At 44.5% G+C, this 19,027-nt stretch overlaps 1 protein-coding gene across 3 annotated transcripts in view; it reads right to left on the bottom strand.

Annotated features, from left to right (window-relative positions):
- The window catches only part of FLNB (filamin B), a 70,905-nt gene that overhangs the window by 26,586 nt on the left and 25,292 nt on the right, over positions 1-19,027 (bottom strand). For all 3 annotated transcript variants that reach the window (XM_061455915.1, XM_061455913.1, XM_061455914.1), the window contains exons 4-21: positions 18,253-18,400; positions 15,162-15,280; positions 14,347-14,424; positions 13,440-13,602; positions 11,944-12,141; positions 10,114-10,251; positions 8,825-8,951; positions 8,138-8,274; positions 7,570-7,763; positions 7,097-7,210; positions 6,417-6,560; positions 5,958-6,081; positions 5,540-5,700; positions 4,888-4,978; positions 4,474-4,643; positions 2,198-2,315; positions 1,262-1,524; positions 66-663 (exon numbers count right to left, since the gene is read on the bottom strand). In XM_061455915.1, coding sequence (XP_061311899.1) covers positions 66-663; positions 1,262-1,524; positions 2,198-2,315; positions 4,474-4,643; positions 4,888-4,978; positions 5,540-5,700; positions 5,958-6,081; positions 6,417-6,560; positions 7,097-7,210; positions 7,570-7,763; positions 8,138-8,274; positions 8,825-8,951; positions 10,114-10,251; positions 11,944-12,141; positions 13,440-13,602; positions 14,347-14,424; positions 15,162-15,280; positions 18,253-18,400 — 3,085 coding nt within the window. The remainder of the gene's footprint in view (positions 1-65; positions 664-1,261; positions 1,525-2,197; positions 2,316-4,473; positions 4,644-4,887; positions 4,979-5,539; positions 5,701-5,957; positions 6,082-6,416; positions 6,561-7,096; positions 7,211-7,569; positions 7,764-8,137; positions 8,275-8,824; positions 8,952-10,113; positions 10,252-11,943; positions 12,142-13,439; positions 13,603-14,346; positions 14,425-15,161; positions 15,281-18,252; positions 18,401-19,027) is intronic.

The raw sequence follows: 19,027 nt of genomic DNA, 5'->3' as shown, positions 1-19,027 counted from the left end.
GAATACTCTGTGCAGGACAAAGGACCACAAGTGCTACAAACTCTGATAACAACAGTTATTCTCACCTTTCCCTTCCACTCCTGGACCAAACACTTTAACTCTGCTTGTATCCACAGCTGGCTCCACCTTGACCCGGGCTGGGAATTTAGGCACTTGCTCTCCTCCGTATCTCATCTTGATCGTGTACATGCCAGCCGAGAGTGGCACGTACGTTACGACATAGGTCCCATCTTTGTTATCATCGATCTGGACCTCGGCTTTGGAACCAGTATCCGACACCATGTCCACCCGCAGGTCCCCGGGACCTGCTTCCGTACAGTCAACATTCAGCAGCCCTGCCTCACCTACTTTACCACGGTCCAGACCCGGGCCCGTGGCAATGACTTTGGAGACATCAAATGGCATTTCTATGTCTGCCTTAAACGGTGAACCAGGAATGTGAACTTCTTCAAAGAGGATGTTTACAAAATACTCTCCAGGCTTCGTGGGCAGGTATGAGACAGAGCAGGTTCCATCACCATTGTCTGAGCATTCAATTTTAGCTTCACATGGGCCTTCTACTGTCAAACCCAAGCCTCCAGTTCCTGCCCCTTTGGTATCTATGGTGAACTGGGCTGGTTTTCCAACAAGGCCCCCTCGAAGACCTGGACCGTGAGCTTTTACCTAGAAGAGAATATGCAGTTGAGCTAAACTTGTTTTTTCATGTTATTGCCAGCACACGCTGCCTAGTCAGGCTTGTTTGTATGTAGGACTCAACTAACAAGCTCTTATAAATGCTCTTGTAAAACTCTTTTGCCACTCCTCCCAGTTCTACTATAAAGTTAGTACCTCTTGTCCAAAGAGGTTTCTAGGCAAGGATATTCATACTCTCACCATAACTGTTTTTATATAGCCACGGGCTATAAAAGGTAGAAACATTCAAATACTGGATGGCTGTATGCATGTTTTTCTTGATTTCTATTTCCTTAGAAAGAAGCATCTCAAATACAGTCGAGATGCTCAGGAGGCCTACTTCTATCAAATTAGGGGCAATACTTGTATTTGCCACACTATGCAGGATGCTTGTAGTATTCTTAATTAGTTCAATGCTTTTTCAAATACAGTGTTACAGGAATTACTTCCATGAGTTATGGAACCTCAGTGCTCTCAGTAAGGACATCCCTGGGTCTGGTTTGGCCAAAACCAAGCCAAATCTCATGCAGTAGCCCACATTCAGTTTTTATGTATCAGTTGCTGTTAGAGCCCTAAACCATTCACTTACCTTGGAGGGGTCTGGAGGTAGCGTGGCCTCCACAGTATAGGGACTCCCTGGGATTGGATTGCCATCATAACTCACATCGACCACATACAGTCCTTCTTCCCTTGGGATGTATTTTGCTGTGCTGCACTCCTTACCCAGAACCGGTTCCACCAAACATGGCACAGCCTTCCTCATGGGACTGGAAATATTAACTTCCAGTTTACCCTGCCCACCAGCTCCTCTGGTGTCAATTACAAATTCCTGATCTTTCCCTACTTCCACTCCTGAAAAAGACAAAATGTGTATTACTATGTTAAGTACTCAATATCAGACAGTGCTTCAAGAAATCTCTCATACCACTGAGGGAGCAAGCACTGGCAAAGCCCTGCTCAGGCTGCACCCCCCTGCATGCAAAAACCCTCCAAACTGAGGGGGGGGGGGGGGAACAAACAAAACAGAAACAGCGATTGCTTTGCTTAGTTGGAGCTACAAAGCTACAGTGCTAAACAAGCCTGTAAGACATGGCCTGACAGTATCAGAGGCTCATTTCAGGAGCACAACAATATTTCACAGCCCTAAGCTCTTTCACTTCTAGAAAACCAGGTTTCAGCAGCAGGTGCTCAGCCTGGTGAAGAATTCAGCTCTATTCACAAGAGACTAAACCTCGACACATGCTTTATCCACACTGCTCTGTAATCGTTGCTCCTTTCCCATCAAAAATACCCAAACAAAAAAACCCCAACCAACCCCCCCAAAAAACTTAATTGGATTCAGTCCTCAAGAGGAACAGATAAGTCAGAGTGGCCAAGCTACAAAATTGGACATGGATGATCCCAACTGTAGCAAGTTAAAGATTGTTTTGCCCACTTTTATTCCAGCAGGACATGCTGGCTATAGCACACATTCAGGAGACACTTCAGGAGGAGGCTATGGGGCTTGTAGCCCAGAGATACTTACTGTTTTCCAGTCCATTGACTTTAATTTTGCTCAGGTCTAGTGGAGCAGCAACGCCCACAGTGAAAGGGCTTTTAGGGATAGGATCACCACCGTAAGTTACCAAAACCTTCATCGGACCCTAGTTGGAGAATTTACAAGTTTAGCTCAGTTCCTCACTTCATGCAGATAGTACGTACAGCAGTACATAACCACTTCACGTAATCCATTGTAGCTGACCACAGCCAAACTTACTGGTTTATGGACTCCCAAGCTCTCAGCCCTTCAAAGTACTAAATGTTTTTTAATGCAGGAAGAGAGAAACAGACAGTCCTTTCCAACAGCTAATTAGACTATATTCAAGCTGCTTGGCAAAACCTCCGGCTCAGGCTGGCTCCCACCCTCCTGACGCTCAGACCCATCAGCTGAATGAATGTCCCAGTGCTCCAGACCAGGTATCCCCTTCCACCACACAGAGAAGCCAGGCCAAAGCCAAGCCCACAAAGAGGCCATATTATTACAGCATCTGAAATACCAGGGGTTTAAGCTATACAAGTCAGAAAGATTAATGCTCTTGTGTATTTTGGCTGGAATACCACACAGCCATGGCAAGCTCCAGCCCCATGATGTGTGCTCCTTTTATTCTCTCCTACCGCAGTCCATATTTTAGCTATATTCACTGTTTGCTTACTTTTCGTTCTTGGCCGGTTCAGCTCCCAAGTGAACTAATCATGGATGGTTCACGCAAGCTAGTGAATAGCTTCCATGATTACTCTTGGTTGTTTTTAGAAAACACACACACGGGTATCTGTAGCAACACCATGAGATAGATAAGGCTGAGTAAACAGCACTAAACCAAGGCTCCTCTGCTGCTGACACAGCCCCTCAGGAATTTAACTACCTAGTCTGTCCTCCCCCTACTCTTAAGAGTCGAGAGTCTTATTCACAAGCTACTGCTTACAAACCCAAGAAAGGGTCCAGGAATGACCTACATGCTCACAGCCTGGAGGGACGACAAGGCTACTCTAATTACTGTGCAGTCTATTTCCATCTCCTCTTTTTAACCATTGTCTTCCTGCCACTGCTATCTGCGAGCATCTCCTGTAAGCTCACAGCTCCTCCATGACCCAAGGTACTCCTCCAGATGGGAGGACCAAGGGGAAAGCCTGGTTTAGGCATCCTGGCTTGTCTCAACACTGTTTTTCACATGAAACATAGCAATCTATTACTGCTTACACACACAAGCATGGAGTTCAGATGACTTCGAGCCCTTCTGCGTACCAACTCTGACTGAAAAAGCAAAAGCTTCTCCAAACAGGCATGCCAGCCATTTCCTGAGATCATGCAACTGCTTTATCCAAAACCAAATGCTAGCTCTATGGCGCTTCCAAGAATGCTAATCCAGCATTATCAGTTAAATAATGCTGCAGTCCTCCATATCAGTCCACTTTTATACAGCTACAATCAAGGAAGCTGCCGCAGATGATTGACTAGCTCATGTGTTTGTTCAGCAGAGTAAGAGCAGCAAAATGCTTTCATCTTGGCACTGCAGCACCTACGTCTTTAGAAATACATGAGATTTGTGCATTCTGGCATTTAAGGGCCCTTTACAAACACGCAAGCACAGCATAAGGAAAAACGCTTCTAGTCATTAGCAGCTTCTTCTTTCAGATCTTAAATGGTGTTGCTAGGAAGCATCTTTGAACAAAAAAAGTTAGACTGAATTAATTTCCAACCCAAGGGCAAACCTAAAATACAGGCAAATACTTTGATGCAGTTAATCTGCAGCCCAGCTTCCTTCCTCAGCACCAACTCTTTTGTCTTCCTTCTGGGGAGCTGCTGTACCATCACCCAAACTTTTTGTCCCTGCTCAGGTTTACACCACAGCTCCTTTGACAACAGCAGCTTGCTGAGGGGCAGCACACCACAGCTCAGACTTTGCAGGACCACAGCAGCCCAGAGCAGCTGGTACAGCAGCCAGCTCCATTTTGGACCCTGGGAAGGTTCACCACCTCTCCTCTTCAACTGATAAGGTGTGGAATCACAACATGAGCTGTTTGCTACTGCTTCAATACCTCACTTGTTCCCAGAAAATAAAACAGCAACAAGCTATCAATAACTACATTAGAAAACTGCTTTACTGCTTTCCAATCCCAATTGTCCCGCAGACTTTAGGGGACAGGACACCCTGGCAAGGTTTATCTGCTCATTCCTCTGTGCATAAATACCAGGGAGGAAGGTCACAGCACTATGGCAATATGAGCCATTCACTCTTGCATTCCTACAGAAGTCAAACCTACCTGCTGGATCGGAGTGTACCTAACAGTGTGGGAATAGTCATAGTTATCAATGATGTCCACATCTGCCACTGCCTCTCCTGGCACCGGGCTGCTGAACTGCACATCCAGCGGCGCTTTTCCAGCTCCTTTGGTGAACACAGTGAAGTGCGTTGGCTTGCCATTTTCCACGCCTGAGAAAAAATGTTAATTGTAATTTATGCAGAATTCACACACGGAAACTCTTCCCAAGAACATTTGGTACCTATAAAGCCCAGTCAAGCAAAATGCCAAGAGAATGGAGTTGCTTCCAATCACCTGGCACCCCACCCTGTTGCATTCAGGACTGCATCACTGCATCCCAGCAATGCTCATCCAGGCAGTGACTATCCCACAATAGGTCCAGCACTGGCCGCACCATCCCAAACCAGCTCTCACCAGTTTTGCTCAGCCCAGGTCCCTCAGCTTTCACTTTGCTGGCATCATGCGAGGGGTCCACTTTAACTCTGAATGGGCTGGCAGGAATTTCCTGCAACAAATACACATCTATAAACATAACAACCCTTTACTAGCCAAAACCCAGACAGATAAATCATTTTAAGACACTGTTGCTATAACTCCAGCACCAATTTGAGTAAACTTTCACCCCACTTAAGCACTCTGCTTTGCCTGAGTAGTATCACTCAAAGTCTAGGGCAAAGTTAACAGCTGGATAGTTTGCAAGGGCCTCTTCCTCCCTCCCTTTTTTTTAATAAAGAAAACTTATTTTTACTGCCATGTTCCTTCGAGAGTCACTTAGGTTTTCTATCCTTTAGAAAGCAGCTTTGCCCCATCACTGAGACCACACTCATTATGCCAGCCCAACATATCACATGCTTGAACTCCAGTTTCTCCATCCAAGCCCTCTCACTTGTGTACCTTCAAGTATTACAAAAGTGTTTTTGGAAGCAGTGACCAAAGTGCACGTGAGCTGAAATGGAAGGAGCCAGCTGCAAATTGCCACAGCCAGCTGTTAACTGGCACATGCTTGTTGATCAAAGAGCAGATAAACACTCTAAAACCATCAGGCTGTAAAAGGAAGATGACAAACCTCTCCTGCGAAAAGCACTTTAATAGTGTAGCGCCCAGCGGCAGGTGGTGCATACTTCACTGTGAACGTATCATTAGCATTGTGGATGATGTCAAAATCTATGTCTTCCTCTTCATCACTGACCACACGAGCATCACACTTAATTCCAACACTGACGTCACCTAGGGAAAGTAAATGGAGGCTATGCTACAGGACAGTACAGACATTGCTAGCCAAACAGCCAGCACATTCCCATTTCCAGTAGCTGTTCAAGCGCCCATGTTAACTGATGTAACAGATCACATCACAATTCACTGCAATGTTTTGCTTCCCAAGGTTTTTCCATGAAACAAGGAAAACTAGCATGAAACAGTACATAACCCCCTCCTTGTATGACCTGTGGTTCAGATACCACAGCAACAGCCCAGCCTGCCTTTACCTTCTCCTGCATCTGTGCAGTCAACAGTGAAGTGGGTTGGCTCATTTGCTTTCAGGCCAGTTCTCTCCACGCCAGGTCCAAACACTTTCACTTTCTGAGGATGACTCCCTTGACCTATAAGGACCTACATGGATTCAAAAGGGTGAGAATCACACATCTGTGTCGTCTTTGAGATCACAGTCAAGTCAGAGCATTGCTTGGACAGAGGCTATAGAAAACTGTGCCAAGGTAAGAGTAAATTGCCCCGATTCCCCCAGGCTGCAGCTTGACCTCTGAAATGTGAGCTTGTGAAAACAGAAAGCTTTTTTCAAGTGGGCAAATTCCTAAAAAATAGGAGCAGAAGGACACACCTCCTTGAAGTTCACTGAAGGGTTTTATCATCCTGCTTGTAATGAGAAGTAGTTGTGAGCATGAATGTCCTACTTAGCAAGAACTAGTAATAGCCATCTCTGTACTTACCCTGAAGGGGCTATTGGGAATATTGGCTCCTCCCCAGACAACAGAAATTGTATGTTTGATTGGTTTAACTGGCACATAGGAACAGGCAAACACACCATCAGGCTTGCCCTTTATCTGGATATCGATAGGGTTTCCTTCTCCATCCTAAAAAGCAGTAATACAGAGGGTTTGGGTACTTTAAAAATGTTTGTAATATTTGAACAGCCCAAGACTGTTCCAAAATGTGGTGCTGGGATTTTTTTTCCCCAGAACTGCAGCTCAGAAAGGAGCTGAAGGAACATGCAAATCACACTCCTGTTAGATGAGGAAGACTTACACTTGCTCATTTCTAACACCATCCTACAACACCTATTTTAACAAGCTTGCCTGAAATTCACAGGCTCAAAGACATTTTGGGTGCTTCCAAATGACAACTCCAGGAAATTACACCTTGTTTTGCTGAGAAGATTCCAAGTAAGGAAGCAAAGCCATGTATTTCACATGCCACAGAGAAGTCACCTTGTCTTGAGTTAGGTTTGTTGCCTGACTACATTACACAGATCAAAGCACAGAGCTTTGAGAGAATTACACATGCCCAGAATTAAGTGGTGTGTAAGTGAGCAGAAATACTTAAGGCATTTTTCTCAACAGTATTAAAGCCCTTTTGCTGAAGTTTCACATGGCTGCCTTTGGCTTCTTACCTGTGCATACATCTTCAGAGGTGCTTTCCCAGCATCCTTGGTTTCAACTGTGAACTCAGCAGGATTGTTCACTATACAGCCAGTCCTCTCCAAGCCCGGCCCATAAGCCTTCACCTAAAAAAAATACCCCAAGAGTCTTAGCTTGCAGTTCAGAAAGAAAAGTAAAACTAAGCAATTTACTTCTAAATACCTTCCCCTTCCCACAAGACCCAGGAAGCATGGGATACAATTAGAGGCTAGTGTGAAAGCTGAGAATTTGGACTAATTCAGCAAGTCTTCGTTACATTAAATCAAAACCACAACAGTGTTATTAGAAAAAGCTGAGTAATATCTGGCTGGAGCATGGCAAACTCAGAGCTTTAAGCAGAGGTAGCTTAAGAATCAAGCCTATTACCAGAAGCCTTCAGAAATATCTCTACTGTAGTTATATCAAAGATGTGTTACGCAGGGGTGAACTCTTTCTTATACACCACCTTATCTGGGTTGAAGTCTCCTGAAGCCGGTCGGATGAAGGCCATGTAAGGGCTGTCTTTTATGTCCTCGTCATCACACATGATGTGCACAGCATATTCACCAGGCTCTTTGGGCCAATACTTCACATCACATGAGCCATCGTTCTTGTCATCACACTCAATTTTAGCCTGAGAAGGGCCTTCTATAGCAAAGCCTGAAAAAGTAACAAGTAGGATCCTCATGTTAGGTTTGTGTGGCTGTTAATTTAACACCACTTCCCCAAACTGATTTTTATTAGCATTAATGACAACTGATTCTCTCTGTCACCCTTCTTCAGCAGTATAGGAGATAATCCATCATTCCCTTTTGGATATCATCCCACAAAACCATAGCTTTACACTCCCCATCACACACGTTCCTGTCTCTAGGACTTGCCTTTGATACTCTGATATAAGTTTGTGTCTAGACCAAAAGTCTTACAGACATGTTTGGGGTTTTTTACTGCTGGGAAATCTATTGTTTCTCATGAGTTCATTGCTAGCATTGCAATTGATAAATATTTCAGGCAAGCTAAGTAAAGAAACATACCAAGAGAGCCAACTTCTGTGCCAATGGACTCTACCACAAAATCAGCTGATTTGCCCACAACACCTTCATGCAATCCTGGTCCCCAGGCTCGCACTTTCTGAGGACCTGCTTCATGACCCACTTGAACTTCAAAGGGGCTACAAGAGAAAAGCAAAGCATGGGATTAGAAATAAGGACAAATACAGCATCCAGGCTTTTCCCCAGGCATTTTAATGAGGCTTTACATTGGATTTTCCAAATTAATAGATGCTATCGTGTGGTGGCACAGTGCCCAGCAGACTCTTTCTCTAGCAGAGAGGTCATCCAACCCATCACGTACTTCCATCTTGCACCACAAATCCTGAGTGTCAAATACTTGGTCTGCACTGCTTGCTGCAGCCCTAGACACTGAAATAACAGATCCCTTCAAAAACTCACAGCAAAGTCCAAGCTGCATAATCCACCAAGTTTTATTGGGTTTTGTATTCATCATTTGGGTTTTGCGAGACTGATGCAAATCACCCTTCAAAGCCTTCTCAATATAAGCTGCTGCAGCTCTTGAACAGGCTGTAGATAAACTTTCACAGCAACTGCTTGCCACTAACTTGTCCCCCAGAGTTTCTTCAAAGGTCAGCATTGTTTTAAAAACACACCAACTACACACCCCATCAAAGGGCACAGAACTCAAAAAGGCTTCTTCCAACTCACCTTTTGGGGATGTTGTGCCCACCCCATGTAATCATGACAACGTACTTCCCTGGGGTAGATGGATAATACTCAAACGCATATACACCGTCCATAAAGCCTTTTTGTTTCACCAGCTCCTCCAAGCCCTCTGTTGAAAGATTAGTTCAGCATTAAACTTAACAGCTTCCATCCTGCTTTCAATTACTGAGACAAGCTCATGTTTTCTAGTATTTATTTTAGCTTGCAAGACTAAATTTCTTCCACCAAAAAAAAAGAAAAGGTCAGGTTATATGGGAAGTTAGTTCTAGTTGCCCTCTAGGACAAAGACAGCAAACACTTCCAGAAGAAATACAGCAGAAAGTATTTTAACTTACCAGACTTAATAGATTCCCTTGTGTTTTATTTTCTTAGTCTGCAGTATGATGCATGTCATATGTTAAAACAAAAAAGCTTAACATTTGTCAGACTTTGCAACCACAAGTATGCAGGGAATGCCTACTTTTCATTTTCTTCAAGATGAAGAATTTACGGAGAAAAGCTTAATACACTAAAATTTACATTGATACGTCTGTTGCTTTTTTCCCCCCTTAACGGCATTAAGCCACACAGTCAGAGCACTGTGCGTGTGGAGGAGGTGAAGGCAATACAATGCACCTTTTAATGCTGTCTCAGCCGGGGGGAGGTGACTGGCTCACAAGTACAACACCAGCACAGCAGCTCTCCAAGAGCAGCAGCACGGCCACCACTGCTGGCTGCCTCAGGAGCCAGACCCACCAGTGCTCCCATCACCCCAGCCTGCCTAAGCCAGGTAGAGAGCCACATCCAGAGCTCTTGACACAGCAAAGGACTTGGGGACGGAGCCTGGTAGAAGGTCTTAATGTCAGCCTACCCTGCTCCTGAGCCCAGGCATCCAGTGCAGCCAGAAGTGCTTCCCTGAGACACTCCCAGCTTTATGAGAGCAGGATTTTTACCCTGCCAAAAACCTGGAACATGACTTACTCCTATGGATCAGATGAAGAAACAATGTGAATGCATAAAGCTTGGAGGCCACGGCAGGCAAAGGTGTGGATTTTCTCAGTTTTGCTAACCAATGTGCACTAAGACCTAAACCCAGGTGTAACCTTACCCAGCCCTGCAGATCAAAACCTTCACATTAAGCAGAAAGTATCAGAAATTTGGCTTTTCATGGTGACACAAATCCCATCAGTTCCATCAGGTAATTATAGCCTTGCCACTCTTCCTTTTTGCAATCTCCACTTCCCCCCCTTCTCCAAAACACATCCACAGCACACATTCACCCCAACACTTACTCGGTCCCTTTATAGTCACCGCAAGATCTCCACTCCCTGCTGCTCTAGTATCAACCTTGAAGTCAGCAGTTTCCCTCATGCGGACACCCTTGGGCTGCAGACCTCTGCCAGTGGCACGACATGCGTTTGGATTGCAGGCTGCAAGGGAATTTCAGACATCAATACTGTCTTTCACTCTCAACACACACGTAGCGTAGCCAGCCTGGAACAACCTTTAGATTAGTGTTGATTCAGGCCAACCACAGCTTAGCATTCAGCACAAGTTTTAATGTTATAATACTTAAGGCAGACAGTCAGGAGTCTGCACAACCATTGTCTATGTCCCATGGCTTTTGGGCAGTAAGTGCAGCCAGGCAATACTGACCCCCTAGGAGGGCCATCTTTTAGAATTAAAACAAATTCTGAAGCACTGTTGTTTTCCAATTTGATGCCAGTTATCAATATAAAACTTACATGGCTATCACATACAGATATTCACCATACTAGGCACAATCTTCTTGACACCTTTTGCATTGGGAGGCACACTGCAGAATGGGGTGAAGCTTCTCTTTGCAGGTAAGCCCCCGTGAGCCATATTATTGTGCTGTTCTTTCAGAAGCACGTGCCTGGAATAACTGCTATCAGTACAGCAGAGTTCTACATGTGTTTTGTCAAGTGACGTCACATCAAAACCGCTCCTTGTTGCAGTTCACACTTTCAGAAGCAAAGCCATCAAGCCTTCTGCAGACCAAAGCAGCCTCGGGCAGGGGCAGTAGGTTACATATGGCTGAACTGAAGCTTATGCTTGACCTCTTTACTCCACATGCTTCCCTAGGCTTGCAGAGTGGCTACATAAATAAGAACGTGCACTTATGAACAGTTTTTGTTACACAACCCCAGCTATCATGGGGTCTTCAACTCCAGAAACCTGAAAGGTTTGAAGAGACTTACAAATACTGACAGCTTCCCAGCAGTGTAAACCCAACATGCATTTCCCCACAATACGCTGTGCTTACAGCAGGAGCACAAGTCTGCGAAGCTGCTCGTTAGGTTTTCACTCATTTCAATAGCTTACAAGTTTCATCCTCACCCCTGCAGCAGCAACCAGCATCACTCCACATCCTACACTGGATGGTGTAAGCAAAGATCACATGCTATCTGCTAGCTCTGAAAACTCAGTGGGACATACATGAGCGTGCCCAATGTGGGGTGTGAACAGCTCACAGAGCCCTTGCACAACTGTATCAAGCAGCTTGTGGTTAAGCCAGTTTCTCTGACTGGGACATACACCACTTGCAACTTTCTTCCCCAACCCCAACAAAAACAAAAGCCCCTTTTGCCAGGACAAGCTGCAGGCTAGAAGCTTACAGAAAGCACACATGACAAAGCATCCTGCACACCTCTTACCAACTATGAAGCCATTAGCAGTGAAGTCCAAAATTCCACAAATGGAGGGTAGCTCAGGAGAGATGAGCAGAGATCTAAAAGCATAGGAGCACGCAAGGATGGAACAGAAAGCAAGTTAAGTGTCAGTTAAGGAGGAAAACAGTAAATACAGTCATTTGAGGAACAAAGGTGGAAAATAGCAAGACACTGCATAGCTGCATAAAACACTTCAAAAAAAATAAGGGCAGCTTAATCGGAGGTCTAGGCAGAAAGGAAACTCTAGCAACAAAAGCTGTATTACTGTTAGCACTGTTTTGCCCTGTGAATATCTAGGCGACCCACTGAATCAGGTCAAAGATGTTGAAAAGCACAGAGAATGCCCCAGGCAAAACCAAGCATATTCTGTGATCACACTCTAGGAGAAAAGTGACCATCTACATTTAGGTGTATTTTTAAAAAGCATACCCTCTCCAACAAGAACAGTGCAAGGAGTTTTGGGAATTGCCTCTCCAGCAAAAGTCACTTTGACAATGTGAGGACCAGCTTGAACAGGTTTGTAGGTGCAACGGTAGACTTGGTTGCCTTTGTCTTCTATTGCAACTTCAGCAAGGCTTCTCCCCTGAGGATCCTCCACTTCCATGTTCACGTCACCCACACCAGCACCTGCAAAGGAAATAAGCCCAGATGAGCCTTGGCTTCCCCACAGCAACACATACTGCCTCTAGGATCACAGCCAGCTCTCTGTGCTCCGCCAGCCATCCTCTGCTACCATTTCCAGGCACAGCCTAAATGTTCAGCTTCTGCTGACAGCAACCAGACATTCAAGTGGGGAGGGGGAAAGACAGGATAGAGGCATCTCCATGAAGCCATCAAACTGACAGGGCTCTGCTGCTCCAGCCACAGGGTTTCACAACAGTATTACAATACTGAATACACACACAGCCTGGTTTATCCTATCGCTACCACCCTGCAGCACCTCTGTCACACGCTAGCCCACAACTTTACCAGTCAATTCAACTTTTCAAGCTTTAAAGCGGTTTAGGTGAAGAGCTTGGGCAATGTGCATGATGGTCTGGACAAGGATCCTTCTCTGCTGGACTATACATATTCACTTTTGTGGCACCTGCTTCTCTCACATCTTATTCAACCCATCATGCAGCAAAAACAGTTTTCCAGACACTTCCAGAGGCCAGACATGTCTTTACATGATTCAGACCACTCCCTCTCCCAATTAGAGGCTGAACATTACACTTCCCCTCACTGTAACCACATTTCATTTTATTTCCAAGCACCCTTAGGCAGAAGGCAATTTAAAATAAGCTACTCAGCATATTTTGGTGTTTAAATACTTCAAGTAACTGCCCTAAATAGTTTCACATTGTTCGAAATGAGTTAGCATTTGTAGCATCTTATTGACTCGTTCCTCTAGGCTACAGCATTGGCCTAATAACAGGCATCAAGTCACATGATGGAGATGCCCTAATGAAGATAGTAGCCCTCTAATAATTACAATAGAGGTTGATACCAGTTTGTCATTGCACTATGAACTCGAGGTAGCACTGTGGCAGGTTCTTTCGTAAAGCTAAATACAGAATGCATGAGGCATTTACAGTTTACTCACAGTTCATGCTTCTGAGGTGGGCATTTCACATTCCTGTTTAAAATGAGTTTGGGGAAGAAACCAGCCAGGAACTTGCCTGCTGCCGTTCAGCAAGTGCATGGCAAATTTCTGGGTAATGCTTAGCACCTTCTTGCCCCAGCTCAGCTCCATACTTATAGAATACTTCAAATGTTTCAGACAAAGCTGAAGTCTCCAGAGCAGCCTGGCTGTTATTTCACCTCTGAACTTGATGAGGCTGCAAATACTCATCCATTTTTCAGTTTGTTTATTCCTCCCAGGCTTAGGTTCTCCTCACATTTGAGGAAGCTGCACAATTTCAGCATTCGTTCATCCTGCTTACCTGCTGTGTAGAGGTCAAAGTAGGTAGGCTTGTTGGCAATGTTCCCTGTTGCCTCCAGTCCTGGCCCCTTTGCTGTTACTTTGCTCGCATCTCCCTGGGCTTTGTCAACGTTCACTTCAAACGGGCTCTTGGAGATGTGCTGCCCAGCAAACAGGACTGAAACCTAAAGACAGACAGTGTCAGCTCTGACCCATTGGGCAGAGGCAGAATCTGTGTCACTGCCACATAGCCAAGCAGGGGCTCAAACATCTGCATTCCTAGCACAGAGTCTATGCCTCCAAGGGAAGGGAGACCATCCATCCCACAGCCTTCATCCTGTCCATGCAGCAGAACTGATGGCCACCTCCTTGAAGTGGTGATGCTTGAATCTGGATGTGCCAGTAAGAGGCAGATCACCATCCAGAGAGGAAGTGGCAGCAGAAGTTGCATTTATCTTTTCAAGCTGGCTGTGGGACCAGCCACTTGGGCCAGTGCCAAGCAATGGGATCACCCATAAACCTGCTTCTGCAGGCATCCTGGGACAGTGCTGTGCGGGGAACCTCCTCTGCACAGCCCCTGTGAAGTACAGTATCATGAATAAAGAAATGTCTTACAGAAACAACCTGGTATTTTCCTCTGTGTGTCTGTGACAACTCATAAAACTGGCTTAATGAGCTGCAGGAAGTGGCCCCATGTGAGTGGAGAGTCAGCTGCAGCACCTGATACCCAAACACTCCCCATTTCCCCTTGAGAAGGGGGCAGACTGATAGCCTAGATGGAGAATTAAGGCCACACCAGGTTACGTTTCTTCAGGATGCCCCAAGTGACTTATGCTGCCAGCATGCAGGCAGCCCTCAGGGGCTCATGTTAACAAACAGAAGAGGAGCACATTTAGCAAAAGATTACTGGCTATTGACGCACAACCCACCTTGTGAGGTCCAGTAACCCTTGGCACATACTGAACTGAATAGGTTTTGTTTTTGTCACTGGCCGGTGTTATCTTTGCCTAGGAGAGAAAACACATGCACCATTGAGCTGTGCCTACACACACCAACCTAAGACTTCTCTGGGTAGCGCTTGATATTGTGAACTATTTCCAGCGTCAGACTTGTTGCTGTGAGAGCAGGGATCCTTCCTACCTCCTCTTCTCATATGGAAAAACCCCACTGGTTTTATTATTTCATGAGATGAAGCAAGCTACCTTCTCCCCACCCCCAGCCCTTTTCCTTGCTGTTAATTGCTTTACTAAGGCAAGCCAAAACTGAGGAGACGTGAAGTCCAACATACAGCTGTATTTTTCTGGAATGCTGTAACATGATCAAGTGGAGCACTTGGATGAGAAGTTTCTATAAACATTAAAACCAGCATTTTAACTCAAAATGATTCATGGCATCTAAATAGCTGCTTTAGCCATTCTTGCAGAATGAGTAAGGGCAGAGAGTGATTTAGTGATGTATGTTATCTAAAAACATAGACACTTGGCTAGTCAAGCTAAAGCACTACAACTACCGGACATTGGAGTTGTGTTGCTTAATTGCAGATAGTGACATTTTCTTCAAGTTCATCCAGTAAGGCAATTACGAGTAAAATCTTCAGGCTTGCACTTTTGATAGATAGCATTTTGCAATTTCCTTTTAGATTACTTATCTGCTAAGACCTCATTGTGAAAGATGAATGTTACCGAAAAAACTTCAGCATTCAGACCAGCTTTACTTTTCCACACAAAATATTTACCATACATACCTCTTCTCTGTTTCCTTCCGGATCCTCTATGAAGACCATCAGGTCTCCCTGCCCAGCACTGATGGTGTCAACTGTGAAGATGGCAGGCTGCTTCACCATGTTCCCATGAGGCTCAATCCCTGTGAGACAGACACAGAGCTGTACATTAGCTGCTGCTACAAAACCCAGAAGTTAGTTTGGAGGCTACCTGCAAGCCGTCCAATCCATTCTCTCACACAAAACCCCAGCACCAGGTTCCCCAGGCCTCTTCACCAGCTGCCCGGAGCATCACATTCACAATCATCCCTACTCTTACAGTATCAGCATTTGTAAAAATTGGTTGAATCCCAGTGGCTCAACCCATCTCGGGATCTCTGGATGAGTCAGGAACTCAGCTGGCATCTGGTTTCAGGTGAAAGCAAGTTACTGCATTTGCCTGAGCAATGTATGGAGGGTCCACTCCACAGCTTGTCAGTGCCCAACTGACACTGAGACACCTACAACAGTAGGAGTTGCTCTCTTTCACACAGCTAAAAGCTGCAATGGTCCTGCACTGCTGGAAGGGCAGGTAAGGAGGGCAGGAGATAAATTTTGGGAAGCCTTTTGGTAAAGGTGCTACCCTAGAGTCAAGGGTGAAAGATTTTTCAAAGCAAAACTGTTCTTACCTATACTGTCCCATTTTATTTCACTTTCAGAACTCAGCTGTACAGACACTAGTCAGATTTATTGTTCTTTGAAAGCTGCTCAAACAACCTTGCCAGAGTGAACACTGTACAAATGGCACACAGGAACCTCTTTAAACCACGAAAATCCTGCAATTCAGTGCCACTTCCACTTCACTTTTAATCAGTGTTTCCTTATTCCTCAGCACAGGGCCTGCTACAGCAAACATTTAGCAGCAGGATTTCATCATCTCCCTACACGTAGCCCCAGGTTATGACACCTGTCATGATGGTGTCAGACTGAGTGGGTGGAAGAACTTCCCAAAGTTGCTGGTTCCAGACTAGCCCAAACACATATACCCTTCCTTCCAAGGGAATTACTTGCTGGCTTATTCATAAAACCGTGGGCACTGCTGCTCCATCACACAATTAGTGGAAAGTACAACGTCTGATAGATTATAAAGGAAGTGGTTGTGAACAACAGAATTCCTGAACTTGTTTATCTTCAGAAAACAATAACTTGAGAGCAATGCAAGGAAGATCATGTTTTTACTAGGAAATCTGAGCATTTTGATAAGGTGTTAACAATTGGCATATTCATTCTTTCAAACTAAGCCCTAGATTATCATGTAGTTTAAACAGCTATAAATTCACTTTGTGTATCTTCAGTCCACCACACAAGCATTAGGATATGATATTTGAGTTAAGTATCCCTCTTTTTGCAAGCACAACAAGAATAGCTTATCCTCAGTAGACACATTCAGCCAGGACAGCATTAGTCACAGCACTTTCTTATCCCACATTGCAACTTCTGGGTTTTACTCTTTTATCAGAGATCTGCTTTGGTGGTTAAATGAAAACTCATAGTGCATCAGAGAGGATCTGCACGATTCTGTACAGCAGAATTCTGCAAGCTCACTTCACATCAGGTCTACACACAGCAGCCCTCAGAGTAAACCACCACAGTGTCCATGGTCTTGTGCTACCACTAAGACTCATGACAGGAAGTTACGAGCAACTTACATGGAAAAACAACAATAACCAATGCTAAGACTGACCCACTTCCCACTTGACAGTCACCTTTCTCTGGAAGCATGAAGACCTGTTACTCATTTGTCCAAAAGACCCTGCCCAGTTTGGTAGTGAGCCCTTGCTGCTGGAGTCACCTTTCAGTTCTGACGTATGCTAGCAGTCAGAACTGTCAATTATATTTAGTGACCCTGTTTTGGCAATTAACATTGAGAAAGCAGCCATTTTTCAAGAAGAGCAGTTCCCCCTTCATAATTTACATTACAATGGCTCCAGAGGACTGTATGCATGGAAGCAGATGACAAAGTAATTGCAGTTTTTGAAAGAATAAGAAAATTACTAAAGCCATATTTTACAGCTGAGGCAGGTTGATCAGTCATTTACACAGTAAGTGGAGTACAGGCGGTCTATAATTCAGGGTCTGACAAATGTGTCTGTGTATTGTGGTTTGTGGAAGGCACCAATGAAGGACATAAACCCCAAGTAGGGTAAGTGCTAAAACCCACTTCTGACTATAATGACTGCTCTTCAGTGCACAGATAGTGACCATGTCCATTTATTCCATTAGTTAAGTCTCAGTGGAAAATCAAATTTAAAGAAGAAAAAAGAGATGGAATGGAGAGCAAAGAGCAATGTTTCAGTGATGTTTTGCTGCAGACCTAGCATATTAAAGGTAAAAATGTGTTATTCATTCACTGTGATTGTATTCCAATCTGGAGTAGACCACATCAGAAGTTACAGGAAATTATCCATTTAAAAGCTAAGTTAGAAATAAGAATGCCTATGTAGATCTACAGTTGCATAAACATCTATGGACAAGTCCTTCCAATTAGCAAACACAGCCTTTACAACAAAGGCTCTGCACTATTTAATGTTTGAAGCGTTGCAACCCACCGTTGCACACTCACACCTCCAGATAGATATAAATAACTTATTTAGAATTAGTCTACCCTAATACACATCTGCCATCAAGGCTGGGAAACTGGAGACTCTGCCTCTAGAGAGAGCCTGCTCAGAGACACACACAGATGTAAAGAGGTTTTTCCTCTTTAAAGGAGCACTTTATCACAAGAAGCATTCGCTGCTAGATCAACAACTGTCAGCAGCAATACTGTTTACAGCTTAAATTTCACACCAAGGCTGTTTTAGCCCCGTATCATGCTACTTCTTCCAGCTGTGGACTGCAAGGCTGGCAGCTTGCAGAACAGGTTCAGAGACTTTGGGGAATTTACATGTTAGAACTAGGAGTGTCTTTTGGACTATATCCACGTATTTCTGAAACTAGGCACCACACCAAGAGTATACAAGTGAAACTTTGAAGTCAGTTACTGTAGGTCTGGAGTTCAACATAAGCAAAAAACCCCACCCAGCTTTCTGAAGAGTTAAATACTCTGTGCAGCTTAAGCTCACCAAGTCTTTACCTCTGCCATAAGCCCTTGCTTTCTTTGGATTCAGTTTGGGCTTTAAAGGAGCTCCTGGTTTCAGCTTGGCTTTGGGGAACTGGGACAGGTAAGTCATTACAGAGTGTTCATCCACATCAGGGTGGATAATTTCTTCAGGGGTAATAACCTGAAAGACAGCACAATTAAGTATATTGTACCAGTGCTTAGTTACCGCATGTCAACACAGAAACACAGCTATGACACAGTCTTACATTTCAAAACTCCCACATGCTATTGCAGTTTCTTACATTTATTTTCCCTTTGATACACACAGCACGGTTTATTATCTCATGGCAAGAAAATAAAGCTCATTATGGCCCCAATGTGGTTTGGGGGCTTTTTTGTGTGTTGATTATTAGGGGTTTTCAGGTGACTGTGTCAAATTAAATGACAGCAAGGCAAGACAGTGGTAGCTATGTTCCCCTCAAAAAGCAAAATGGGGATCATTAAAACTGAAAGAATAAGTAATTCCTAATCCTGTGTGCTAGAGCTCTGAACTGCAGTGCTTGCAAAGTAGAACTTGTGACCAGGCTCTTCTCTCCTGCTCCCACGACATAAGCTGCTCCAACAGTTTCAGAGACTTCAGCAATTCCAACCAACTTTATCAGCATGAAAACAACCCTGTTTGCAAATACACTGCTCTGTGCTTGAAAGTCATCTTTGCAGGTGATTTCCTAAACCAGGTAAGGGCTGGGTTTTTTAACTGTGGCATTCAGTGCAGCAAAACAAACTCACTCCAAGGGCTAACAGAGCA

Source organism: Pezoporus flaviventris, unplaced genomic scaffold, assembly GCF_033815535.1.
Source record: "Pezoporus flaviventris isolate CSIRO_AGI_PZ_B2104156 unplaced genomic scaffold, CSIRO_AGI_Pfla_v1 ptg000021l, whole genome shotgun sequence".
Taxonomy (NCBI): domain Eukaryota; kingdom Metazoa; phylum Chordata; class Aves; order Psittaciformes; family Psittacidae; genus Pezoporus; species Pezoporus flaviventris.
The sequence above is the reverse complement of the archived record's forward strand: the minus strand, read 5'-3'. Positions and strand labels throughout refer to the sequence as shown.